Source organism: Siniperca chuatsi, linkage group LG17 (assembly GCF_020085105.1).
Source record: "Siniperca chuatsi isolate FFG_IHB_CAS linkage group LG17, ASM2008510v1, whole genome shotgun sequence".
Lineage (NCBI taxonomy): Eukaryota > Metazoa > Chordata > Actinopteri > Centrarchiformes > Sinipercidae > Siniperca > Siniperca chuatsi.
Window position 1 is genome coordinate 209921 of NC_058058.1, and position 27999 is coordinate 237919.

At 42.0% G+C, this 27999-nt stretch overlaps 1 protein-coding gene across 25 annotated transcripts in view; it reads right to left on the reverse strand.

The window, feature by feature from the left end:
• rims2b (regulating synaptic membrane exocytosis 2b) overlaps window positions 1–27999 on the reverse strand; it is a 63407-nt gene that overhangs the window by 21734 nt on the left and 13674 nt on the right. For 11 of the 25 annotated variants that reach the window (XR_006375198.1, XM_044171669.1, XM_044171668.1 and 8 more), the window contains exons 5-27: window positions 24903–25083; window positions 23834–24068; window positions 23500–23760; window positions 18472–18536; window positions 17355–17474; window positions 17146–17245; window positions 14098–14221; window positions 13672–13718; window positions 13218–13306; window positions 13080–13115; window positions 11548–11678; window positions 11187–11358; window positions 10854–11013; window positions 10658–10681; window positions 7872–7940; window positions 7486–7621; window positions 6069–6176; window positions 5276–5326; window positions 5078–5146; window positions 4708–4767; window positions 3692–3859; window positions 2144–2253; window positions 1238–1270 (exon numbers count right to left, since the gene is read on the reverse strand). Coding sequence is in view for 24 of the 25 variants with exons in the window: in XM_044171669.1 (XP_044027604.1) it covers window positions 1238–1270; window positions 2144–2253; window positions 3692–3859; window positions 4708–4767; window positions 5078–5146; window positions 5276–5326; window positions 6069–6176; window positions 7486–7621; window positions 7872–7940; window positions 10658–10681; window positions 10854–11013; window positions 11187–11358; window positions 11548–11678; window positions 13080–13115; window positions 13218–13306; window positions 13672–13718; window positions 14098–14221; window positions 17146–17245; window positions 17355–17474; window positions 18472–18536; window positions 23500–23760; window positions 23834–24068; window positions 24903–25083 (2549 nt within the window). In the remaining variant the exon portion in view is untranslated. The remainder of the gene's footprint in view (window positions 1–1237; window positions 1271–2143; window positions 2254–3691; window positions 3860–4707; window positions 4768–5077; window positions 5147–5275; window positions 5327–6068; window positions 6177–7485; window positions 7622–7871; window positions 7941–10657; window positions 10682–10853; window positions 11014–11186; window positions 11359–11547; window positions 11679–13079; window positions 13116–13217; window positions 13307–13671; window positions 13719–14097; window positions 14222–17145; window positions 17246–17354; window positions 17475–18471; window positions 18537–23499; window positions 23761–23833; window positions 24069–24902; window positions 25084–27999) is intronic. The other 14 variants (XM_044171660.1, XM_044171683.1, XM_044171681.1 and 11 more) reach the window with 9 other exon arrangements.

Consider the following 27999-nt stretch of genomic DNA (forward strand, 5'->3'; position numbering starts at 1 on the left):
AGACAAGCCTGGGACAGAAATTTGGAAATTCTGCTTCCCAAGGACCAACCAGATATTTACATACACTTCAGAAAAAAACACAAAAACTTGTTTTTCTTTCTGTCATACATTAAATGAGAGTAAAGGTTTTCTGTTTTAGATCAATAAATATTGACATATTTTTTGCATTTGTTAAATGTCAGAATCGAGCGAGAGAGAATTTTTATGTATTTTTCTTATCACTTTCATCAAAGTCAGAATTATACATGCAATAAGTTTATTGTGTCTTTAAACAAAGAGAAAACTCCAGATGATTCCATTCTGAGCTTAAGAAGCTTCTGATAGGTTAATTGATTCCATTTGAGTTAATTGGTGGCACACCTGTGGATGCATATAAAGGCACAGCTCAAACAACTGGTGCACTTCACAAAATAAATGGCATCACGAGAAAAGAAAATTATGTGGATATATTGAAGCAACATCTGAAGACACCAGCCAGGAAGTTAAAGCTTGGGCGCAAATGGGTCTTCCAAATGGACAATGACCCCAAGCACACCTCCAAATTAGTTACAAGTGGCTTAAGGGCAACAAAGTCAAGGTGTTGGAGTGGCCATCACAAAGCCCTGATCTCAATCCCATAGAAAATTTGTGGGCGGCACTGAAAAGGCGAGTGCGAGCAAGAAGGCCTACAAACCTGACCCAGTTACACCAGTTCTGTCAAGAGGAGTGGGCCAAAAATCCAGCAAACTGTTGTAGAAAGCTTGTGGAAGGATACCCAAAACGTATACTAAGGAAGTGCATGTATACTTCTGACTTTGATGAAAGTGATAAGAAAAATACATAAAAATTCTCCCTCGCTTGATTCTGACACTTAACAAATGCAAAAAATATGTCAATATTTATTGATCTAAAACAGAAAAACTTTACTCTGATTTAATGTATGACAGAAAGAAAAACAAGTTTTTGTGTTTTTTTCTGAAGTGTATGTAAATATCTGGTTTCAACTGTACATATGTGATAAAGATATAGTATGTTTTCTTAAACACATCCCAAACTGTTACCTGTTGTCAGAGGTTTGATATCAAACCAATACAAGACAAATATTACTAAACCAGTACAAGACAAATACTAGAAAGTTCTCCTTTCAAACGGGTTAGGGTTAACAAAGAAGCAGAACTGTTCTATTTCTAAGCTGAAGGAACTCAGAGCAGATAAAGAGCACTCAGGTGTTAAACTACACACAGATCACAGTCTGTACCTGTGTGCACAGTGTCAGAGGGTTCTCCTCCATCTGAAAGACAAAACCCACTGTTAAACCGCTACTATCCCAGGGGTCTATTTTGGGACAAATGCTACCACTTGCTCATATCATTCATAGGAATTTCTTTCCATCTTTACACTGATAATACACAACTATACGTCACAGTAAAGCCTGAAAACCTCACTAACAGACTGTCCAGGAGACATTAAAAATTCAGATTAAACTGAAATCCATATCATTGGCTCTGACAATCTGCATACAGATTTAAAATCCTCACTTGGCCCCTTTTCAAACAACACATAAGACTTCTAGAGGTGTGTTATTTGATTTCTGTTAGTAAGGTCATCCATCTGTAATTTTGTTCTAAATTTCAGTCGTTCATCTGTAAGGTCATCCAATATTACTCCCCTCTTAATGTCTTTACAATAACAGTTCTATTACAGAATCAATTTCAAGATTTTACTGATTACCTTTAAAGCACTTTATTATCTCTGAATTACCGTCCTTATTAACCTGCTGAGGTCGTCAGGCAGGAACCTGTTGGCTGTTCACATGTTGAGCCTAAAGAGCATCTCGATTCTGGAGGACCTGCCTGACAAACTCTTTAAATCACTTCACTTCTGAAAATGTATTTTTATAATTTTATTCAGTTTGGGTAAATGTGTTTGCATGTGTGTATTCATGTGTATGCAGGTTGGTTTATGTGTGAAATTCATATGCAACAGGTTTGTTGTACGTTTTCCTTTTTTCTGTTTTCCTTGTAAAGCACTTTGTAAACTCTGTTTTTGATAAGTGCAAAATAAATAGCACAGCTACTGTAACTGTGATCAGCATCACGTGAACACTGCCAGCAGCTGGTTGGCTGGTTGGAGGCATCACCTGACAGGTAACTAACACACATACTTCTGTCTAGAGTTCCTTTGGGCGGGACAATAGGCAGCTGGCGTCCTCTGCGGCTGCAGACCGGCGTTCCTGATGGACTCGTCTGGGTCGATCCGCCTCGTGGGTTCGCCCTGTTGGATAAAACACAGGAATCAAACTATCAACCTGACAGGAGGGAAGCTAAGCAGTGGCTGCAAGGTCAAAGGTCAGGGGTCAAAGTGGTTGTAGTCATTAGTAATAGAAGATTAAGGCTTTTGGTTATGTAGATTTGTGCTTTAGCTTAGCTACGCTACGCTACGTTAACTAACAAAAAGCTAGTGGCTAATTTACTCAATGGCCCTGAGTGCCATACATGACTGAAGACACTGAAGAGCTCCCTACGATCAATGAATCACTGCACTGATCGTAGGACACTGTCTCCATGGTTACAGGGATTGATTTGATCGTCTCAGGAGTCAGAAGTGAAAAGTTTGATCAGTAGGTAGTTTGGCACAGAATCTTCACCTGAAACCTTGGAGCTGGTTTTCATTCGATGTTCAGGTTCAGGTTCAGAAAAGGTTATTTCTGTACTTTTATACAAACTGGTGAGCTGTTCCAAAAGATTTAGTCTTTCCACAGAGAGATCATCTGGGGTAGCAGAAGCAGACAAAATAACACAATCCTCGTCTTACAAATAAGAAGTTGGATACATAAGCAATAAAACGGACCAATGCTCAGTTTAATACACTCAGGGCTAATGTTAGCTAATGTTAGATACATAGATATTGGTGTATAAATGACATTACTGAGTCACGTCACTGACTTGATGACTCTTTTCTACCTGCGTTACTGTTCGTTTATGTTTTTTCACCTTTATTCCGTAACTATCACTCGTAGACATGGAGGCTGCAGCGAAAGTTAAATCATCTCACTTTAAACAGTAAGTTAACATCAGTGTGAACAGCAGTTTCAGTCTGTTTCTCCTCTGGCTATGATCAGAAGTGTTGTAAGTGTAACTACACCTAACAGTGATGTACAGCAGCTGAGAAGTTTTAAGGAGGGATTGAGTTATAAATCTCCAAACAACATTTGGTGATATGAGTGAGCAGGGAAAGATTTACGATGGTAAAGATGAACACAGAGACAGCAAACATTATTTTCATTTCTATATCTGTTCTTTTCTTCTGTCCCGGCGATGGGAGTTCACAGCAGGACGATGACTCCACTACCAAAGTTTATTTGGAGGAAACTGAAAAATCTGTTTTCAGAAAGAAAACAAAAACTCTTCAGGAGCTCAGGAACTAATGCAACACAACCAACAAACAAATAACCAACAAACAACCAACAAAACACGTGCAAAAAAAAGAAAAGAAAGGTTAATTACACGAATTTATACCCAGCAGGATATAAAAGACAGCAGGTGGTTAGTAGTGTGATGTCGCTGTGAGACAATCAGGGAGCAGAGGGGGAGGGGTTAAAAGAAAAGGGGTGTGACTAATGTTCAGACAGACATCATGCTTCTCTTAAAACAACCAGTCAACAAACATCATGGAGGCGGAGCCGCTTTCTGATTGGTCGGCTGCAGGTCACCTGGTCGGGGCAGGTGAGGGGGGGGCGGAGCGTCCAGACCTCAGGTGGGCGGAGTCAGCTCGGTCGGTGGAGTGCGAGCGCGTGTAGACGGGTCGGTCTGCCATCGCTCGGAGGTCAGCTGAGCGAGAGCGACTGTAATAATCCCGCCGGTCCATCCCCCGACTGTACCTGCACATCACCATGACAAACGTCACCCACCGTCACCATGACAAACACTGCACCTGTGGCGGGAGTTAGTCAGTCACATCACCATGACAACCAGGCTGCTGTCACCACGACAACAACTGCACCTGCGGGAGGGGTTAGTTAATTGCATCGCCGTGACAACTGTCGGCTGGTTGTACCTATGGAGGCAGCTAAACAGAAGGTTTAAGGCACTGAAGAATGAAAATCAAACACCAAAGAAGAAGAAGAAAATTGAAAGAAAACCTGCTGGCACTACATTTCCCATAAGGCCTCAGTGAGAGCGCAGACACAGCAAAGCAGGCTGAGAGAGACATGAGGGAAGTTCTAAGGCTTTTCTCAACACAGAGTTTGAAGTCTTGAAAGCAGTTTGAGCAGTTTGTAACTGGAACAGCCGTGTTCTAACTGACATCATCAGCTCAGCTGGACTCAGGTGAGTAAACATCTGTACACCTGCTCTGTGACAAAATAATCACAACTTAAAGGTCCACTCACAAACGTCTATAACCAAACTTTAAAAAAGATGCATTGATTAATTACGCTGTGACACTTTATGGTGTGACCAGGTCTTTTTTGTTTGTTCGTGGACCTTTGAGTTGAGATTATTTTGTCACAGAACAGGTGTACAGGTGTGTTTACTCAACTCTAGCTGAGGTGGTGATATCAAAAGAATGCTGTCCCAGTTTGGACTCCCAAGGACACGAAATTATACTTGAAATACTCTGTATTGAGAAAGGCCTCTAGATTGGATGAAGGGATGAAGGAGGAAGTGAGACTGCTAATGTCCTCTATATCTACATCCTGTCCGAATGTCAAACTGTCCGTCTGTTTACCTCAGAAGTTCCTCGTCGTAGGCGTCGGGTTCGTAGGGGAAGTCAGGAATGAAGTCCTGACTGAAGAACAGAAACATGTCAGAACTCCAGAACAGGATGAATCACCAAATTCTTTGACCATTGATTCCAGAACACACCTGCACCTTCAGGTGGTTCCTACCTGACAACAGTCTATACAGGTGTGTTCTTCAGAAGTCCTCTGAAGGACACACCTATACAGGCTACGCCTCTTCGAACTCTGACCCCTGACTGACAGATCAACAACTAACAGGAAGTAAATCTCTTTTAGAATAAACTTCACTAAGTGCTAACTGGCATGAAGACAACGTTATCCTCTAACACTACATTACCCATAAGACCCTGGGCTTACCTGTAGTCCTCACAGGTCCCATTAATCATGTGGGCTGTCCAGGGAGTTTGGTTAGGCCCGTTAAAATATCTTACACACAGAAAAACACACACAGATATAGATGAGATGGTGATGACTTTTATCCTGCATCTACTGCAACTACTCGTACTCTGAGTACTGCTACTACTACTGTGATTATTCTTACTACAGATGTAGTACCTGTCGTGGGAATCGAGCGAGTTGGCAACAGACATTCTCCTCAGTGATCTCCTAAATACACAGACAGACAATCAGACAGACCAGTACTACAAACTGTACGACAACTAGTACTACCACCAATTCGGTAGTAGTGTTGGTTTTAGTTCTACAACTAGTACTACAATATTAGAACCTCACTAGTTAAACCAGTATCAAAACCAGTGGTACAACTAGTAATAAAACAAATATTACAAACACTGCTAAAGCCAGTACTATAAGTGCAGTAGTACAGGTGGTAGTGTGACCAGTACTAAAACCAGTAGTATGATTGGTACTAAAACAAGTTGTATAACCAGTAGCACAACAAGAACTAAAACATATAGTTCCACTAGTACTACAACCAATACTGAAACCAATACTACTGCCAGTACAGTAGTAGTACTGTAAACAGCACAAAGACCAGTCATCCAGCCAGTGCTTAAACCAGTCTACCAATACTAGAACCAGTACCACACAACATCCAGTTCAGACCTGGATCCTGGTTCAGACCTGTTAATATAGTCTTTGCTGTGTTTCTTTTATTGGTCCAACGGTATCAGAGGGGCGGGGTGTACCTGACAGGACAGGTGTCTCTGGTACTGACTCACCTGCTGCATTCTGATTGCTTACATTTTTATTGATTACTTATTGAGTGATTTATTGATTAGAGTATTCGTCTCTTATTAAACAATATTGTGACTCAGACTGTCTGCTGATTGGCCGGTGTCCAGGTGTCCAGGTGACCAGGTGTGTTTCTGTTTGCTACCATAGTTACCTGTCCAGGCTGCTGTACTGGCCGGCGTCAGAGTACGCTCGGCTCAGTTTGGAGCCTCGCAGCAGCCGCACCGCATCTTCCCGGTACAACGGGTACAGAGGGTTACCACTGGTAACCAGAGGTCAGAGGTCAGAGGGTCAGCAGGTCAGAGGGATGAAGGGAGAGTGACAGTGAGTGGTGTAAAATGAAGGTGAGGCCTTTCAGGAAGCTGATTGGCTGTCTGGACACCAAAAGTTCATCAGTTCCAAAATAAATAAAGTTCAGTAGAAAACAGCTGCTTCAATTATTTCAGTCAAACTTGAAGAAACTTATTTGAACCAAATAATGTTCCTGCCAGAACACAATAATCTAATTTTATCGTAGCAAAGGTTTCAGTCGTAGTCGTCTGGACGCTGTTTTCAGAATCAAGACGTTTCGGCTCCCATCCGGAAGTCATTCTCAATTGTGAAAAAATGGGACGGGAACTCAGAAATTTAAGCTACTCTGTGTTACATAAGCCCCGCCCTCAGGGAGGAGTCTACCTGAGTATCTGTTGATTAGCTAGTTTCACCTGAAACTGACCTAATCGTTTCCATGATGGCCCAGTAATCAGTAATCAGGCCTGTTGTTTTCTGGCTGCACCTCCCTCATCACTGTTAAGTACCTGATTAGCATGTGATTGGCTTGACCACGGTGTTAATACACTGTGGTAGACTTTGGGCAGATTGAATCTCAGACCACCATTTCTGTTCAAACAGAAATGGTGGTCAGATGACTACGACTGAAACCTTTTCTATGATAGACCAGTCCTGGACGAATGAGGGACGACACCGTCTTAATCTAATTTTATCTCATCATATCTCATTGGTCCAGTTTCGTCTCATCTGATTTGATCTCATCTTCTCACTTCATTTCATCCTATCTGATCACATCTGATTTTCATATCATCCAATCATCTCTTCTTATATCTGATATAATCTGCTCTGATCACATCTCATCTAATCTTGTCCCATGTCCTGTCTCACTTTATCTCCTTTTATCTGGTCTCATCTCGCTTCATCTTGCTTCATGTCAGGTGGTTCCATTTCATCTCATCTAATTTTATCTTTTTTTGTGTTTTTTCTTCTCTAGTCTAATCTCATCTAATATAATATAATCTCATCTCATCTCATCTGGTCTCACTGAGTCTTATCTCACCTTCTCTAATATCACTACTTTCTCATCTCACATCATGTCTCATTCAGTCTACAACACCTGTCTCAACATCTGACCTCATCTCATTTCATCTTTTTTTGTGTCATTATGTCCAGTCTCATTACTGAATTTAACATTAAGTCGTCTCATCTCATCCTCTTATTTTAGTTAATCTCAGTCTAACCTGTCTGAATCTCATCCGACTCAATCTCCTCATCATGAACACACAAATACACACAGCTACCTCTGAAGAGGCGGTTGGCTCGGCGACCGTGACCTCATCCTGACCACATCGGATCGAGAGCAGTGATTGGACGACATCACCTGCTCTGGCACTGAGAGGGTTGAGCTGTGGAAGTCCCGCCCATTCTGTCTGTAGTCTGGACACACAGAGAAACAGAGCGGGAGCTGAACCGTCAACCGCGACACAGAATCTGGTTTTGAGGGTTTGGTCAGACCAGCATCTATCACAGTGAAATCTCAGAGTCAGTGGATTCACTGTAGTCGTGTTACATTACATAAGAGACTCCAATGGGTCTGCGATGAATTTCACTTTGACGGCTTCTGGTCTGACCGGGCTTTAACACTGAGCTGCAGGCGTTGCAGTGCGTGATGGGACATGGAGTTCACCTGATATCACCCCGATGCCGTCTTCACAGTCGTAATCTGAAAACTCACTGTCACTGATCCTCTGAGACCCTGCACAGAGAGAGAGAGGATGTTTAAGCCTGTAAGCAGCTCCTCTTTAATCCTCTACAGTAAGGTCAACTAATCTGACACACACGGTGCAGGGAGATAAGAAAAAAATCTGCACATTTACACATTAAATTCACACCACATTAAAGGACGACTTCACATTTTTCCCTCAAACTCCTTCAAAACCTTTCTGAGATCCTTGAGAACACCTCAAGGACTACTGAAACCCACTTAACCCCTATTAAGACCACTGAGACCCTCTTAAGGAACTTTGAAATCCAACCAACCTTTAAAAGACCCCTGGGACAACCTTGAAGATAACTGCAACCCTTGAAGAATGGAACCCTAAGAACCCTGTGACGACATCAGGCATTTCCTGAACCTCTACAAGGATCTCTAGAAGGACCTGCGAAACTCTATAAAGTACCCGGGGAACCTCTCAAGAACTTCTTCATTTACAGCTAGAACATTCTCAAAGACTTGTGTAACCCTCTTAACCTCTGCCAGGATTCTTGTACTCTCCTAAGACCCTCTAAAGGAACCCTGGAATCCCATCAACCTCTCAAAGACCCCCGGGACAGCCTTGAAGACTGCAACCATGGACGCGGGAAGTGGGGATGCTGGGGGGGGGCAGCACCCCCTAATATCAGGCATAATAAAAACCAAAAGTTAAGCTTTTTTACTGGGATATATTTATGTGTGTGTGTAGTACATCTGTAATTATTAGGGGTCCCAGTACCAGCGGTGCTATAATCAAGGTAAACGCGTTTTGGCGAGTAACTCCCAAGTAGTAAGTCACACCTTCGAAAACCTTACAGGCATGCCTTCCCTGAATTGAGTTGCATCTCTTGATATAGGCCACGGCCATCTTTTTTCCCCGCAAAATAGCGAAATATGCAAATCCTACTTTTTTAAACTCTTCCTGGGCAGTGAGTCCGATCTGCAAGAAATTTTGCACATGGATTCTATGGACCCTCATCTTCAAAATGTATTAAAAGAATTTTGATACTTCAAAAATTGCGCAAGTTATAAAGGAACAACTTCCTGTAGATTGCAGTAAAACAGGAAGTGAAGTCATATCTCCACATAGGTTTGTCCGATTAACACGAAACTTTGTGAACTCGCCCCGTGGACCCAGCTTCCAGCTACCATTGGTCAGTCTGACCTGTGACCCGTGATGTCACCAGGTCAATAAAAGGGTCAGAGGCCATTCTTTCTCTCTTCTCCAGGAACTCTTCTAAAGCAGCAGACAGCTGCTGCCGTCTCCCTCTCAGTGTGGCCTGCTCGGAGCAGACACACAGCAGAACCAAACTTTCTCTTACAGCAGCGAGATTCTAGGATTCTAAGATTTCTGCAAGGGAGAGCTAACTGTCTCAGCTGTGTCTTGTTGACTCATTATGCTCTCCCCTTTATAAGCAGTAGCATGCTGGACCAAGACATTACCTTAAGAACTATTAGTGTCTTTGTTCTGCCACGGGACTCACGGTAGCTAAAGTGTGCTGCAGGCTACTACACAAAGTCTGCCGCCAGATAGCAACGCAGCACACACAGCAACTTCTTCCTTTACGGACTGGTAGTGTAATCACTGGCGCATATAACTGGGCTTTATATAGCTTCACATAGCTTAAATGTGTACTTGGCTAAGCACACAACTGTGTTACTTTTGTGAATGTATATGTATTGATTTGGTTCATTGAGTTTTATTGTAGTGATGTGTTTTCATCTGTTAGGTCATTTGATAGCCACATGCTAAATTGATGTTAGTGATGTTTCACACAGACACAGGGTCTTGCATATGACTAACTATCCTCTTTTCTAACCTGGCACTATTTATCCTACACAATTCACAAGTACACTTAAACTTGGCCCTTTAACAGAGCCACAGTCTTTAACATACAACAATTTCCTTTCCTTGTCTAACCATGTGACAGCTGCTCAGCCACCATTTTGAGTTAGATTTCAGACTTTGTTCTGTAGTTAAGTGCATTTAGAGTTTGTTAGACTTCATACTGTGTGTTTTTGCTTTGTTTATCTTTTAATAAATGCTTGTGTATAATTATGCTGGTTTCTTTAATCCTTTAACTTACCAGCTATTGATGGTAATTCTGGTTATAGTTATTCATTTAATTATTAATCAGAGTTCCAAATTGATAGTTTAGTGTATTTTATGAGACTGAATCAATTAATTAGCTATAATTTTCCCTTGTTTAAGGGTAGTGCCCCCCAAGGACTTTATTCATTAAAGTTATATTGTTTTATGATTAGCTTTGATAATTTTGATAGCCAAATATTGTTCACCTGACATTCATGCCAATAAACCAAATTGAAAATTGAAACTGACTGATTTTCTCTCAGCACCCCCAACTCTGACGGACTCCCAGCATCCCTGACTGCAACCCTCTTGAGGAACCCTAGAACCTATTTGAGGATTCTCAAGGACTCTTAAACATCAAAGACCACAGCTGCACCATCAAGGATTTCTAGAATCCCCCCAAGAACCTCTCAAGGACATCCAGAACCACTTCATGTATATGTGGACCATTCTCAGAGAACTGTGTAACCCTCTTAAAGCCTCCTGGAACCCTTGAAGGACCCTGGTCAGATGTTTCTTCCAGTTTACAGTTTGGAACTAACTGAACCTGGAAAACTAAAATACATTTATCATTTTAAAAAATTTATGAGTGAAGTAGCAACACACACACACACACAGCTGTTATTACCTGAGTTATAGTAAGGACCTTTGTCTGGCAAAGCATCATGGGAGAAAAGTAAAACAAAATCAACAGACGAAAACAGAATACATTTAAAACAAAATAAGATGGTGAACTGGAAACAAACAAACACAAAAACAAACAGACTGCTGTGTGTGTTCAGTGTGTATCATCAGTGTGTATTGTCAGTGTGTGTGTGTCTCACTCTGCAGCCTCCTGCTGCTCGGAGAGTCTTCGGGCTGCAGTCCTCTCCTCTGCAGGTAGGGGGAGGCGCTGGGCAGCGGCAGAGAGGAAACATCATGAAGCTGCAGTTTGTACCAGTGAGGCTGATCGTCCAACAGAGCAGACTCCAACTCTATCAGCACCTGAACACAGGCAGACAGACAGGCAGGCAGACAGGAAGACAGACAGGCAGGAGTCAGTGCAGTGCCCCCTACAGGTTGCAGAGTTCATAACAGACACAATAAGAAAATGTTGGAGAGAAACCAGAAACAGACCTATTAAAGGTGGAGTATGTAATTCTAATTCTAATTCTGACCTCTCCCAGGAACTGGCTCTCCTCCTCTCGGACTCGGGCCTGATCCCAGACCGTCAGCTCCAACATCCGTTCTCTGAACTCCCGCTGGTGGACCGGAGAGTACATGAAGGTCTGGTTCCACCGAGGTGCCACCGACTTCTTCACCGTCTTCGTCCTCCGCTTACTCTTATCACTGTGAGGAGAGGAGACAATCAACAGTAAATCACAGAGCAGGACCCACTACTGGTCACACAGAACCAGACCAGATGTTCTGCAGGTTCTACAACAGAACCACATGGGTCAGAAAACACAGATGAGGAACCAGAGAACACTGAGACATGTCACATGTACCTAAACCAACTCTGATTGGTTCTTTCTTTACCTTCTGTCTGGCAGGAAGTAGATCTTGACGTAGGGGTTCCTCGGTCGGCCGTCATCTCGGACAGGAAGTTCTTTGGCTCCGAGAATGGTGGCAATCAGCTGATGACCGACTTTATCGTACCACAGCTTCACCTGTAAAAAAAAAATCTGGTTTAAAATCATGACGCCGGCATCAAGGACAGAACCCTACACAGCTAGAGAAGAACCCCGGAGAACAACAGAGGGGATATACAGCCTACAGAACAGCAGAGGAACCCCTGACAACAGGAGGAGAAACCTGTGGAACAGTGAGGATTTACAGCAACTCCCCACAGACCAGGAGCAGTACCCAATACCAGAGCATAATAGAACAAAATAGAACTGTGGATAATAGTGGTAGAACAGGAATAGAACAAACATACAGAGCAGTAGCTGCACCTTCAACATCAATAGAACCCCAAAGAACACACAAACAACCCTATAGGACACCAGACAAATCCCATAAAACACCTGTAAAACAGTGGCAGAACCCTCAACAACAGCAGAGGAACCCTAAAGAACAGTAGAAGAACCACACAGAAGAATAGTTGTGGACAATAGAATAGCAGCTAAATCCTATGCAGCACTAGCAGAACCATGTAGAACACAAGCTGGAACAGTGACTGAGATCAATGGAACACCACAAGAAACCCACAGAACTGAAGTAGAACCCCAAAGATAGAGGCAGAAACCCTGACAATAATAGAGGAGCTCTACAGAACAGAAGAAGAACCAAAGAGAACAGATGGGGAACCCAACAGAGTAGCAGAGCTCTGTGGAACAGAAATAGAACCCAACAGTGACAGAACCCTGGAGAAAAACAAGGTTCCCACTTTATACTTCTACTCCAATACATTTATCTGACAGCGGTTGCCTAGTTACGTTACTGGTTACCTGGTAACCAGTTGGTTGGCGGGGCTTTAACAGTAAACTACAAAACAGTTGAGTGAACTAAAGGGCCGTCCAAGAACAATAACAACAACGGCGAACGATAACGTCACGATCACTTTCAGAGCGATTTGATGACAGAAACGCTGTAAATTCGAGCGTCACGTTCAACAAGGCAGATGGCATTGCGGAGAGACTCATCATTGAGGTTAAAAACCCTGTTTGATAAAACAATGTTTATAAAGATGCTATCAAGAAGAAGGACATCCGGAGAGTTGTTATTATTATTAACGGATGTGAGGAGACGATTATGAAGCAGCTAACCCTGAGCAGAAGCTCAGGACGCACACCGGGCTCTCCCTCGCTGAAGCTGCTGCCCCGGCCTCGTGGGGCTGCGGGGGGTACACGGCCCAGCTGGTAGGCGATCTAGCGTTACCAGTCAGTGACGCAGCTGGAGCGTGCTTCGGGCCAGTGTTTATAGAACGTTATCGTTCATCAGTGTGGATGCTCACGTAGCTATCGATAAAGTTACTGTTGCAGTTTTCGTTCTTGGTGTGGACGGCCCTTTACAGCTAGAACTACAGACAGAGAGACGGATGTCTCACTCCTCTCTACATCTACAGTTACCTGAATTCTGGGAACCAGAGGACGCCTGTTCACTGTCTGAAACACACACACATCACCATTATGAACAGCTATTCACTGAGAGCTGATTGGATGTGGGGTGTGCCACGTGGCGGTGCAGTGCATGCTGGGTAAACTTACAGAGACCTGTCCTGATAGAACGCTGGGGCTCATGGGAGACGTGACGGAGATGGACGGACCAACTTTCTGAGAGTCGAAGGAGCTGGAACCTGAACACAGAACATAGAGAAGACGTCATTCAGTGCATAAAACAGGAAACTGGCTCGCTCAATTCTTACAGACTCAATTTTCATCGTTTATTTTTACATTTTGTGTTTTGTATTCTACTTACAAAACATATTTGTACTGTCAGTGTGGATGTTTGTATGTTTTACTGTTTTAATGACCTGTCAGATGGTCCAAAGACAATTTTCCACCTTTGTGGACAATAAAGTTGTATTCTGTCTTCTATGCGTAGACAGATCATGACGGAACAAACTCCTGTGCACAGACATGTAAAGCCCCCCAGCCCTCCTGTAGCAGCAAGACCCCCAAACTGTCTCGTTGTGGTGGTTGTGTTGTGTAATAAACTTACTGGAGTCCAGCTGGACGTGGGAGCTGTCTGCTGCTCTGGAAACATCTCTGAGGAACAAGAATCATAAACAACGGTGTGTTAACAGAACGTTCTAACAGAACAGACCTTCAGGTTCTCTGTGGATCAAAGGCCACGCGACCAAAACCATGTAGTTCGCGTTGTGTATTATCGTGCAGCATCTTTACGTCTACACGCCAAGTTTTTGCTTCTTTTTAAACAGTATTTTTATTGTGTTTTAAACAAGTTAACAAACAGCTATTTACATGTGAGACAACACAAAATGTAAAATGATAATAGTAATAATTATAAGATATGTGATACAATAAAAATACACGCCCCAATTTTGATTTTTGTTTTATTATGGCTACAATGTTGCTGATGTTTCCATTTCATTGGCTGGCACTGATAGTATGACCTTTGACCTACCCGACTGGTCGGGACACCACCAGCTCCACCTGTGGTTCTGGTTTGGACTCCAGGATGATGTTGTAAACTTCACTAAACGAGGCTCCCTGAAGAACCCGACCGTTCCACTCCAGAACCTGATCGCCTGAGAGAAGAAATAAAAAAAAGAGATGTACCTGTGATATGGCCGTGTGTTTACCTGGTCTCAGGTGTGTGTGTTTACCTGGGGCCTGTACTACGAAGCCAGTTCAACACACCGAGGATCTCTTTCCGTTATCTGGCTTCACAGCCGCGGTCAGGATCAGCGCTCGCACGACGCTGGTGATCAGCCCACATCAAAGGGGCGGGGCTTGCAGCATACGACCAATCGCAAACATGGACAAGTCTACCGGCAGCAGAGATGAAGATGAAGATTTGCGTATCACATTAAATTAATGTGTTGCTCAGACGTTTTCTTATGATCATTTTAGCCTCTTTCTTTGAGCCGCAGCCCGAGCGCTGGGAGACGGACTCGGCAGCAAATAAAAGATAAATATAAAAACATAATTCAAAGACTTTCATATCTTATAAGTACAACACGTACGAGGCTGTAGTGCTTCAGTCTCTGTTGGAGGATGATATCGGGATACTAAAGCGTCTTTGAACTCTCTCGTCCTCCTCAGAGACTCTCAGGATCCGCGCACCGAGCTCCACAGGATCTTCTTTTTTTTTTTAATTCTCTTTTTATTGATATATTTCCACATATCCATTAAAACACTTTCTCCTCTCTTATACAGTTTTCTATTCTTTGAAAAGAACATGAAATATATTCTTGAAATAAGAGAAAAGACAAAAAACACGAAATATATAATATAATCAAAGGGCTGATTTCAAGATGCTGTATATACATCCAAACATATATATTCTACCATCCATATTTCCAATTGTCTCTTCATTTTCACCCATATCTACATATCTACATCCATCCTTACACTTCCAATTAGTCAGTTACATTAAAGAAAAGAAAAATAAAAAGAAGAAAGCACAATAAAGAATATTCTCGCTTCTCTCTCCTTTGTTTTTCCCCATGTTGTACCTGCACCACACCTCATCCAGTATATTATTACTTCTGTCAGAGTAGAGATTCAAAGAATATTACAAGTGTAGCAAGTAAACTGACATTTCAAAAACTGTAGCAATGAACCAAGCGGATCTCCAATCTGCACACTCTATCCTACAAAGTCTGACCTAAATAATATAATATATAAATCATATATATTCAATCCAATTTTCCCAGATTCTATTAAATTTGTCTAGTTCCAGTCTGGAAGAGAAATTCAACTTCTCCATCATATATATATTATGTATTACATCAACGCAGTCCTCAACCTTAGGTACCTCGGTCTTCTTACTTGTAATTAACATTATCCTCAACATATATTTGTCTCCAAATCTTCCTATGTTCATTTACGTTCATTTAAGTTTAATACCTCAAATATAAGTGGAAATTCTGCCCTCAATATGTTTTCCATACATTTCTTTAGCTCCTGCCAGTAAAGGCTAATAGAGGGGCAACCCCAATGCAATCCATCGTCATTCCCGACTATGTGCTTTCAAGCTATTCTTTGTGACTATTTCAAACCAAACCTTAAGGGAGATGCCCAACAATGGATTCATCTCCTCTCTAAGGTGTTGTCTTAGTTTATTATCGCCCGTTATAGCCTGTATGGGAACACCATCTGTTGTACTACCTTCAGTTTCCTTCCGTCTTGCTGAGTAGGAGGGATTGCACAGATTCAACAGTGTTTTCATTTGTGCAGCTTGATAATAGCTCTTTAAACAAGGGAGCGCTAACCCTCCCTTCATTTTGGTTAACTGCAACGTTCTATATCTGGTCCTCGGTCTCTTTCCTTGCCAAATATACTATATATTTATCGCCTACTTATATATTTAGTACATTTAATTTATAGCCAGATAGACCATATTGTGTTAGAGTTGACATGAGTGCAGGGAGTACCCCCCCACCCCCCCTCCATGTCTATACCTTTTATATTTTCATTATGTTTTATCCATTGCCTCAGAGGTTCCAAAAAAATGGCGATGAGAAGAGGAGTCACTGAACAACCCTGTCGACAGCCACGTTCTAGTGTGACAGAATTCGAGAGACTCCCATAAATCTTGATCGTAGCCGCTGCTTTATTATAGAGAGCTTGTATGGTCCTGATAAACGTCTCAAGGAAATTAAACTGCTCCAACACCATATATAAAAATTCCCAAGATTCAAACGCCTTTTCTGCGTCCAATCCCACCACTATTGCTTCTACCCGTTTTTTAAATGATATGTTGCATTACGTGCAGTGTGCGTCTGATGTCGCCCTGTGTCTGTCTCTGTCTGGTCTACATTAATTATTTCTGGCAGACTTTTTTCTATACGTCTGGCTAAAATAGCCGTAAACAGTCTATAATCCTGATTAAGGACACTTATAGGTCTATAGCTAGAGCATTCCTATTTATCCTTTCCTTCCTTTGGGATTACGGAGATGACTGCTTCCCTCCATGAGTTTGGAGTTTCTCCCTCCTTCAGCACCCAATTAGCTGTAGAGGGGTCAGTGATGCCCTGAGTGATTTGTACCACTGAGGTGTACCCGTCCATGCCCGGGGACTTTAGTTTTGAGATTGCTGTGTTTATTTCCTCTGCTGTCATTTCTGATGTCAGGGCCAAGTTCTGTTCCTCTGTTACTCTGTAAATTTAAAGAAATGAATCCATCTGGAGTTTGTTATTAACCATTTGTTGGGCATATCACTTTTTCAGGCTCTTTGTTTAAAGGTAAATGTGCACAGTCTGCATACACACGCATTAACGTCTCTACGTCCATTGGATTAAAATGGAGGCTCTGCTTTTTATTCACCTGTTGCCATGGTGAATCGTAGTATCGGAGCTCCATTGATGACGGCTTTTTTCATTCACCATGCACGAGCTTAACTCAGCGTGAACAAACTCAGAGCTGACTTCTCAGAGTTCAAGGTGAGTCAGAGTTTGTTGAACCTGCTTTCTGCAATAGACGCCAGGTCTCAGGTGAGTGTGTTTACCTGGTCTCAGGTGTCCCACAGTGTCAGCCAGACTTCCTTTCTTCACCTTAGTGATGAACGCACAGAGACGGCCGGACTCCGTCATCTTCCCCCCAACCACCTGAAAACACACTGCCCATGAGCAAGGCACTAAACTTCACACAGACTGAGGTTACAGCGTCACAAACAGGAGAAGAAGAAGAAGAAGAAGAAGAAGAAGAAGGCTTCACCTTGAGTCCCAGCAGCGCTCCCGTATCCGCGGGAACCGTCCCATCCTTCATCCTCTTATTCAGCAGAATTCGACCAATCAGGCGCTCTCCATCCTTGGACGGTTGCCATGTGACTGGTTGCTGATGAGTCACAGTGGTAAAAACACATGTGGTCACTTAGCAACAACAACAAATAACAACCATTCAGTCCAATCAGCAGATTTACTGAAAACAAACTTGACCCACTGTCATCTCTTACACTTCAACTGCTTTCGTGGCTTAGACAACTTAAGAGTGTTTTCCTCGCTTAAATGCTAGCTGACACTTCAACTGCTTTTACCCATTACATGTCAACTGATACTGAACTGACGTATTCTTTAACTGACAGTCCAACTACTGTCAAATCTTCCACTTCAACTGACATTTCAATGTTTTAACTGCTTCCACTGCTTACATACCAACTGACACATCAACTAGTGACAGCACACACACTTCAACTATCCCTGGCACTTCATCTTCAAATGAAATTTACAGTTCAGCTGACATTTCAACTGCTTCAAGTGAGAATTGAAATAATAACTAACAGATTTTACACTTCATTGACAATTAAATTTTATTCTTCGACTAACAGTTTAGATATTTCAGCTGCTTTCACCTCTTACTCTTCTGCTGACAGCTCAACTACTTTCAGGGCTTAAAACTGAAACTGGAATTTCAAATGCTTTCAGCATTTACACTTCAACTGATTTCAACTATTTCTGGCTCACATGGCTTACACGTTTTACAGACACTTCAAACCCTTTCAGTGCTTCAACTTCAACTCCCAAAAAACATTTCACATGCAAACAATTTACAGTGATTACACCTGAGTTTAAGAGCACACTTCAGTTTTCTTCAGAAAATGTAACCATTTCTAATTATTATTTATAGTTTTTACACATCTAATTTTATCATAACAAACAAAACTAGAAGCTCGTGTTTTATCTACAAGTTTGGACTGAACTGACAGCTGCTCTCTGCTCACAATATATTATTATATATAATAGTATTAATACAAATAAATACTGTAACAGTTTACACATCATCACAGGTAACACAGGTGTGACTTGCTGAATCTGAATCTGGTATCTGGTCCTACCATAGACATGGGCCCAGGCTCGCCGTGCCAGGAACTATGATCCCACCATTGGCTGTCCATGTCTCCTAGCAACCAGACATCCAGGAGAAAAAAAGAGGTCAGAGGTCAAACATTCATTAATTGAACCAACTGATTCTTGTGATTGCAGTCATTGTTTCATTGATTGATGGATCTACAGAACAAAACATAGTAAAGTAAGAACATTTGTTTGGTCTCAACATGTTAAAAGTCCCCAAAAAGGTAAATTATACAATACAACCCTAAAATCAAAACTAGAGCGGCTCGATGTGGCCCAAGAATAAAATCTCAATTCTTTTTAAGTTTGGGGAAGATTCACTATTTTTCTGCAAAATGCAGAATTAAAACGTATTTTTAGGACTTTGTGTGAAAGACAGTTGAGCAATAATTATTAAATATTCATTAAATACCCACACAGCTGATGTCACTTCATCCACAGTTTCAACACAGAACAGAAAAGTCCATTCGCTTGATTCCACCTGATACAATGTAATAGCTTGATTTTCACAATGTAGACACATCGTGCAAAAATGTAAAATAAATTTTAATCAGTCAAATTAATTTGATATATTGCCCAGTCCTAACCAAAACTACATCAGTGAAAACTAAACCACAAAATAAATATCCACATCAAAACAAAATACAAATTGATGGTTCAAGTAAATTCATTAATAACAGGTCACCTTAATAAATAATAACCTTTTCTCTGATGTCTCCTCTGATGTTTGTCAATGTGATATTTAATGTCAGGCTGCTCCGCACAACAACACCTGGCTGATTTATTTACTACACAAACACACACTGCGGTTACAGCCATGTTGAACATAGACCAGAGTTATGTAATGCAGCTCCTGTTCAGTCTCACACACAAACACAACATGATACGCTGCAAGTCAATGATGATACCAGAAGCTTCCTAATAGTAGAATCCAAATGTTTACTCTGTTAAAAATGACTAAAAAGTTTCTAGATTTTTCTAAGTGCTGATAGACACTGATGTCCCACAATGCAACACTCAACAGAAATGGAGGAAACTCAGAGATGAAAAACAGTTACTGATAAAGTTGTGTGTCTGTCGGAGCTCATCAGGTGTCATCTGCTGATAGAACCAAACGTTGAACATCAATCATAACGAATTTCATTGTTTCTATTATTATTTAGTGAATCTTACACCACAGAGTCTCAACATGCCGCCTGTAATCCGTCTTTACACACACAACTCCACAAGCAGCTTTAAACACACACACACTGCTGTACTCACAGGTCTGTCTGAACGCCATGAAGGAGGAGGAGGAGGAGGCTTCAGTAGAGGAAGAGGAGGAGGTGAACCTGCAGCTCCTCTCTCCTCCTCCTCACTGTGTCTGAGTGTGCTGTTTGCCCTGAGCCCTGCCTGCAGGCTGCAGAGCAGTTCATACCTGTCTGTAATGAGATTAACTGAGTCTGAACACTGAGCCCATCTTTCTGTTGTCTATGATTTCATTGTTAGCTTAGTCGAAAGCTAGCTTCCTTCTCACTGCAGAGTTAGCTGATAGTTAGCTGATAGAGTTAGCCTGTTATTAACCTGCGTTAGCCTCTTGTTAGCCTGTTGTTAGCCTTAGCTGTGGCTTGGTATGCAGTTAGTTTGGAGGTCTAACAGTGATCTGGTTGGTCAAACAGTAAACTGGATGCTGGTGGAGGTTGCAGAGTTGTTGAGCCCGCCCCGCTCCTCCCGCCTTTCCACCAGATCGGAGCTGTCGAAATCCAGCAGATCACCAAGAAATCCTGCAGTTGCGGTGAAGTTCACCAGCCCGCTCTGTCAGGTGTGCAGACATGTTGTTGTCTGGTTGGTCAACAGTTGCCTCCTGCAGTTTCTATTCTTGTATCTCCACAGTGACTCCTGAGGCAGGCTGGGTAATCCACACTCTCCTCTTTTAATCCAATTGAACAACAGTGTAGGCGATGATTCAGCGACCCGGCAGCACCAGAGAAGCCAGGAGGTGGTGTTCTGTTCTAATCTGGATCTGATTATCAGACAGGTTCTCCAGGATCCTCCAGGGTTCTCCAGGCATGGGTCAGTCGGGTTTGAGGGTCTGATGGTCTCTCCGGGTGTCTTCAGGGCGGCAGCAGCAGAGACTCTGAGCTGCTCCGTCACCTGCAGACCTGAGAGGAGGAGCCAAGAACCCTCTGAGCCAACCAGAGTTCATAATCTCTGACCAGGTGACTTCTGGCCCAATGACACGGAGCCAGGAGATTAACTCATCAGCATGACGCCTGATTTCCTGAGAGACGACCTGAAGCAACTGCAACACGTTCAGCATGTGCAACGTTTACAGGAGGAGAACCCTGTGGAACTGTGAAAACTTAGATACAGCAGAGGAAACCTGCAGAACAGGAGCAGTACTCATTACAAGAGCACAACAGAACAAAGTAGAACCCTACAGAACAGTGAAACACACTCAGGAATTTACTAATGCTACGGAGCAGTAGCTGCACCCTGTAGAATATCTGCAGAACCCAGACACCAGATGAATGCCATAAAACACCTCTATAGAACATTGGCAGAACCCTGAGCAACAGCAAAGGAACCCTAAAGAACAGTAGAGGAACCTCATAGAAGAAAGGTACACAATAGAACTTTCCATACTCCACATTTTGGATTTTGTTGCCTCGACTCGCTACCAGCCTCCGTTGTTTAGCTGCGGTATTTTAGTGGGAGAAGACCGTGGGAATGAGAACGTTTCAAAATTAAGATTTCTCACTAAATACGTGCTGGTTGGTGGATCAGACACACGGCGAATTAAACTCTGACTCACAACACTGTTACTTCACCGCCTCTCGTGAGTGTGAGAGATGGTGTTTGAGGAGAAGCTGATCCTGTGCAACATAAGGAGACCCATGAAGAACATGTGCTGAATCAGTTGGAACAGTGGCTGAGATCGATGGAAAAACAAAAGGAACCTCTAGAACTGGAGTAGAACCTTGAAAAACAGACAGAAACCACGGCAACAATAGCAGAGCCCTACAGAACAGAAGAAGAACCACAGAGAACAGTTGCGGAACCCTACAGAACAGCAGAACCTTAACCTTACCGTATAATCTAAAAAAGGAACCTTGTTGAAAAGTGACAGAACCCTCTGAGAAACCGTAATGACCAAAGCTTTTAGAACAGAAGCAAAGGCATACACATCACTATTAGAACCACGCAGAACATGGAACATGGAACCCTATAAAACTACAGAGCCATATAGAACATAAACAGAATAAGAACCATATGGCACAGAGAAGCAGAGGAGAACCGTGGGAACATCAAAGGAACCCTATCAACCAGAGATGTGAGAGCAGAAGCAAAGCCCCACAGAACCATGTAGAACATGAGCTGAATTATTTGGAATGATGGTGGAGCCCAACGAATAGAGAAGTCTTACATAACAGAAGAAGAACTATAAAGAGCAGATGTGGAACCCTATAGAGCGGCAGAGCTGTGTGGAACAAAAATAGAACCCTACTGAACAGTGACTGGGAAGTCACTAGGAAGAGCAAAGGAACTCTATTCACTATTAAAACTAAACAGAACATGAAACATGGAACCCTGCAGAACTATAGAAGAGCCCCATAAATGCATAGCACAATAGAATAGAACTTATTTCAATATTTTGTATTTCAGTATTGAAGTTCCACAGAGGGCAAAGGTCAGAGCTGCCAGTGTGTTTGGTTCTCAGAGTGTTCTAGTAGGAACCCTCTAGTGTCTGTTAGAGGAAGTGCAGGGTAAACCTGCTCAGACGTAGTGCTCAGCTGTAAGAAGATTATCATGCTGAGCTAATTACTGTCAGAGAGAGAGACAAACTCAATGTCTCTCTCTCACTGCCTCTACTGTCAATTCAGTTTTCAATTCAACAGGCTTTATTGGCATGACATTTGAAATGTGTTGCCAAAGCACAATTATGATTATGATAGACACTGAATGAAAGGAATAAAATTAACAAAAATAATGTGATTAACAATATTAGTTAATAGAACATAGATTATGAAATAGACACATGAAATAAATTAACATAAGTGATATACAGTACATTTATATCATCTATCAAATAATAAATGATATTTCAATTGGTTATCATGCTTTCCACAATAATGTTGCTGCATTATAAAGCACTGACCCAATAATCACCTGTAGTTTCCTTGACAGACCTGATACTTTTTTATATTGTTATATATTATACCATTATTACCATTTTCAATGTCAACATTTAAACTCAATAAATAATGGGGGGGTTTCTGTGTCTGTCTGTTACTGCTGGAGAATTATCTGTAAATCTAAACAGCCAAATTATTTCCCCAGTGGAAATGACACCCTTGTATTTACTTAATATATTAATACACAGTATTTACACAGTATTTACCATATATATGTTAATATACTCATTGTTTGTCCATTTAATAATCAAGGCTCTGAGGACAGAAGGTGTTGCATGTTTGACAGATTGTAAAGAACTCTGAGTTATGTAGAGTAATAAGTAATGGTTCATTCTTGACATGGGGTCACATGACATCTGAGCAAGTTTTAATCACTAAAGAAGGCCAGTGGGGTATGGTCAAAAGCTCCAGAAAAAGCCCTGACTTGTTCAATTGACCAAATTTCCTGCAGACTTTCCAGCAGACTTGTAACTGTTGTGACACAGCTGGAGTTTTTTGGTACCGACGATATGCAGACGACACGTTTTTTTTCTTTGCATCCACCAATCCTGCAGATCTAATTATACACTACTTGGCCAACAGTATGTGGACAGTATTGAAACCCCACCTATCCTATCCTCCTATCTCTACACAGCTGTTAGCATGTAGCCAACTAGCGTCATCTAGCTAGCAGTTAACATGTAGCCATCTACACCTCATTTACAAATCAGTTAACATGTAAATAAATGGTAAATGGCTACATTTATTTAGTGCTTTTATCCAAAGAATCATTTATAAACTTATTAGCATGTGGCTACCTCGCCTCATGTAGCTAGCAGTTAGCATGTAGCCACTCACTGTCAGGTTCGTCACAGCTGGTGTACTCGGGTGTGGTCACTAGTTCCTCCTCTGAGCTGCTGAAGCTACCAGTCACGTGCATCTTCCCCATCCTCCGCGCCCTCTGTGCTGCGCTCTCATAGGCTGGCTTCCTCTTGAGGGCGGAGCTGGGGTCCAGGTGTTGCTGAGGTAATGGGCTGCGTCGAGGAGACGTGGGGCTGACATGATTGGCTGCCCGGTCCACAGATCCGACCAATCCCTGCAGCCGATTCTTACGGAGAGCTGAGAAGGAAACAACAAGTCAGACTGAGTGCCCTTGAGCAAGGCACTAACAGGTTGTCAGGTGTATTCCTACCTGTATGTCTCAAAGTCAGATGGTCGGGCTCAGCGGTTGCCAGGGAGACGTCGCTGTGGCGGCGTTGGTGGCGGACCCTGCCAACCTGAGCCAACATCCTCATGGCCTCCTCGCTTGGCTGCGGCTTCACCGGGTAACGAGCCAGGTTCGGGTCGCTACGGTAACGAGCCTGAAACTCCTCCTCCTGCCGCCGCCGCCTCTCGCGCTCATCCTGAACCTGGTCCAGAGGGTGGTCCTGAACCAGGAGAGGAGACGAAGATCAGCATCATCATCATCAGAGACCAGTCTATCAGTATAAAGTCCTGTCAGCACCCCCTACAGGCTGTAGCGTTCACATCAGCCACAATCAGAACAAACAACATCCTGATGATTGATCGTTTCTTACAGTCTGAACAGGTTTGGAGTTAAACATGTAAAGTTTGTCCTGAAGGTGGCACTAAAGGAAACATCATGGAGTCATTCAAATGTAAAGAGTTCATCCTCTGGAGATCAGGAACATTTCATTGATAATATTATATTTATTTGTAAAATCTTCTGTGAAAGGTGATTTATAGATACATAAAAAACACTGTGGCAGTTTTTGTTTCTTTGTTTGTTTACTTTGTTTATTATGAATTTAAATGTTTTATTTTTATTACATTTTAATTGTATTCTTATTTTATTACACTTTATTGTTTATTCATTATTTTATTTCATTTGTCATTTTTGCTTCTTTATTTTTGCTTCCATTTTATTTATTAATTTTTTCGGGCTGTTGTCTCAATTATTATTATTATTATTATTATTATTATTATTATCATTATTATTATTATTGTTATTATTATATATAATGATGTGCTGATATTTTCTTGCCTCCCTCTGGACAGAAACAAACTGTTTTAATCATATTGAAGTGAAAAAAAACAAAATCAGAGTAAAAAAATTCAGAAATTTAAATAAAAGACAACAAATAATAAAAAACAATAAATAAAATAAAAATGCATAAATAATAATGCAGACATAAATCCATAAATAAATGAATGAAAATACTAAATAAACTCTTGTTTTCTACCTGTCCTATCTGACTAACCTGTGAGTGCCAGCGACCTCGTCCGTCTCTGATTGGTCGCATTCGGCTCCGCAGCTCCTCCTCCCCGTTACCATGGTAGCCATGTGGTGAGTGAGCGCGGCGGTCCGGACCGTGATCAGAGGGCGAGCGAGGCATCCTGCCCCCCCCACCATCGTAATATGACCCCGAGGGGCTCAGCTTCCTGTCAATCACACAGAACGGACCAATCAGAGAGGAGGGGGATGAGCCTGTTAGCTTTGACCACATTACAGGCTGCTACAAACTGTAGTTCTACACAGAACCTGAACCTGAAGAACCTTGTGAGTCTTTGAGGTTTAAATTAAAATAAATTTAAAGGAGCAGTTTTTAGAAATGATTTTGTTTCTGAGAAGAGATGAAATCATTCAGTCAGAGTTAAATCTCTTTATTTATATATGTTCTTATTAAAACTCATTGCGTGAATCTTTGAGCTCAAACAAACATGAATGTGTTTCCTTCTTCAGAAACATTTACAAAGAACATTCCTAAAATATTTAAAATCCTGTGTTGTTTACATCCATGGTTAGTTGTCTTCTTCACTTCCTTTGTTGGTGCATTAGCACCACCTGTAGATCAGCATTAAAACCAGCAGGAATGTGTATCGCATCACCCATGTGAACGTGCTCAAGGTTACAAATAAAAAGGGGACTCTTGTAAAAACATTTCTCCACAAAGCTATTGGTCCACAACTCCACACGGTGTCTTTAATAACCCACCTGTAAATGTAGTTTTTAAAAACCTCCAATGGTTTCACTTCTCACCTTCTGCAGTGATGCACAGGTGCACTGCAGTACACTGTGACATCACTGTAGGGTGTGGTTACAGGTGCTTACCACAGCCATTAGTGATGATGACAAAGTTTAATTAAGTTATGACAGTAATTACTTAAAAAATTTAAAACTGCAAACCAAAACAAACTTTTCATTCCAGGCTTTTCGAGGGCCTTCCCCCCATCGGGGCCCTGGGTAGTCCGTCCCACTAAGACGCCCATGTCTTTATCACATAGTCCACTGAGCCAACACCACATTGTCCACAGCTGATTAACTCTTACACCCTCACACACACACACACACACACACACACACACACACACACACACACACACTTATAACTACTTAATTAATAATCCAGGGAATCGATACATGAATGAAGGATTCATTATTTCCTCCTCAGACTTGTTTTCCTGACACAGTAAATGAATAAATAAAATGTTCAGGACCGGCTTCTGGTCCCAGTTTTCTGGAGAGACCAATTCTGCAGTTTGTGGTAGTTTAGTTAAACACAGATTTATTTAACAAAGTGTAACATGTGAGAACAATGCAGACTGTGATTGATACAAACATATGTGAAGTTAATCGATCTGACGTACATTAAACCTGCAGCTGCAGCACCAAAAGTAAAAGTACTCATTATGCAGATTACTATATATTATATTACATGATCATAATTATTGATGCATTAATGTGTTCATCATGTTAATTACTTGCTATTCTGCTGGGTAATTTAATGTAGAATTATACATAATTTATTTATTGATCACATTTTGTTTTAATAATCTGAATCTGAAGTGTCTAAAGTAGCATAAAACGGAAACGTATTCAGTAAATGTACTTAGTTACTGCGCAGACAAGAAGCTGCTGTGTGAACTTAAACAGATAATAACTGAATCTAGTAGAAACAGCGTTTCCCGCACATCTTCCAGCCCGATGCAGCTGACTCAGGTGCTTCTCAGCTCGAGCACAGCAGAAGGACTGGAGCACAGCGAGACACAGTAGTGTCAAACCGTCTGCACTATCAGAAGCTAATCGGCCCCTTTTGTCCTCTGCAGATAATAAATTAATATTAGCATTAATATCAAGCGTTAAATAAACAGAAAGAAGAGTTTCTTACAGTTTGTCTGTCGGCTGTTTGAAGCTTCACATCAACGACACGTTCAACCTCCACACACACGCACACGCACACACACACACACACACACACACACAGTCAGCAGGTTTATAACTGGAATCTGGATCATAACTGAAGCTCCGCCCCCTCCCACTAGCTCCGCCCACACATGAAATTACATCACGGCTCCCTCTCCCTATGTGTGATGTTAGCGTGTGTTAACTTGTGTTAGCATGTGAGTGTTAGCCTGTGTGTTGTTAGCCTGTTAGCCTGTGTGTTGTTAGCCTGTATTAGCCTGTGTGTGTTAGCCTGTATTAGCCTGTGCGTTGTTAGCCTGTGTGTGTTAGCCTGTATTAGCCTGTGTGTTGTTAGCCTGTGTGTTGTTAGCCTGTATTAGCCTGTGTGTTGTTAGCCTGTATTAGCCTGTGCATTGTTAGACTGTGTGTTGTTAGCCTGTATTAGCCTGTGCATTGTTAGCCTGTGTGTTGTTAGCCTGTATTAGCCTGTGTGTTGTTAGCCTGTATTAGCCTGTGTGTGTTAGCCTGTATTAGCCTGTGTGTTGTTAGCCTGTATTAGCCTGTGTGTGTTAGCCTGTGCGTTGTTAGCCTTTATTAGCCTGTGTGTGTTAGCCTGTGTGTGTTAGCCTGTATTAGCCTGTGTGTGTTAGCCAGTGCGTTGTTAGCCTGTATTAGCCTGTGTGTTGTTAGCCTGTATTAGCCTGTGCATTGTTAGCCTGTGTGTTGTTAGCCTGTATTAGCCTGTGCATTGTTAGCCTGTGTGTTGTTAGCCTGTATTAGCCTGTGTGTTGTTAGCCTGTATTAGCCTGTGCATTGTTAGCTTGTGTGTTGTTAGCCTGTATTAGCCTGTGTGTTGTTAGCCTGTATTAGCCTGTGCATTGTTAGCCTGTGTGTTGTTAGCCTGTATTAGCCTGTGTGTTGTTAGCCTGTATTAGCCTGTGCATTGTTAGCTTGTGTGAGTTATCGTGCTGCTGTATTTAGCAGCAGCAGTAAGCCTCACTGAGCTGCAGGATTATGAATGTGTTAATCTGATTACAGCAGGAGGAGGAGGAGGAGGAGGAGGAGGAGGGGCTTCACACAGACTAATTAACAACAAACTAATTAACAGTCTGACTTTAAAGGACTTCTTTTCTTTTCTTTCTGTAAATAATGATTCTGTAATTACTGTTTTTTCC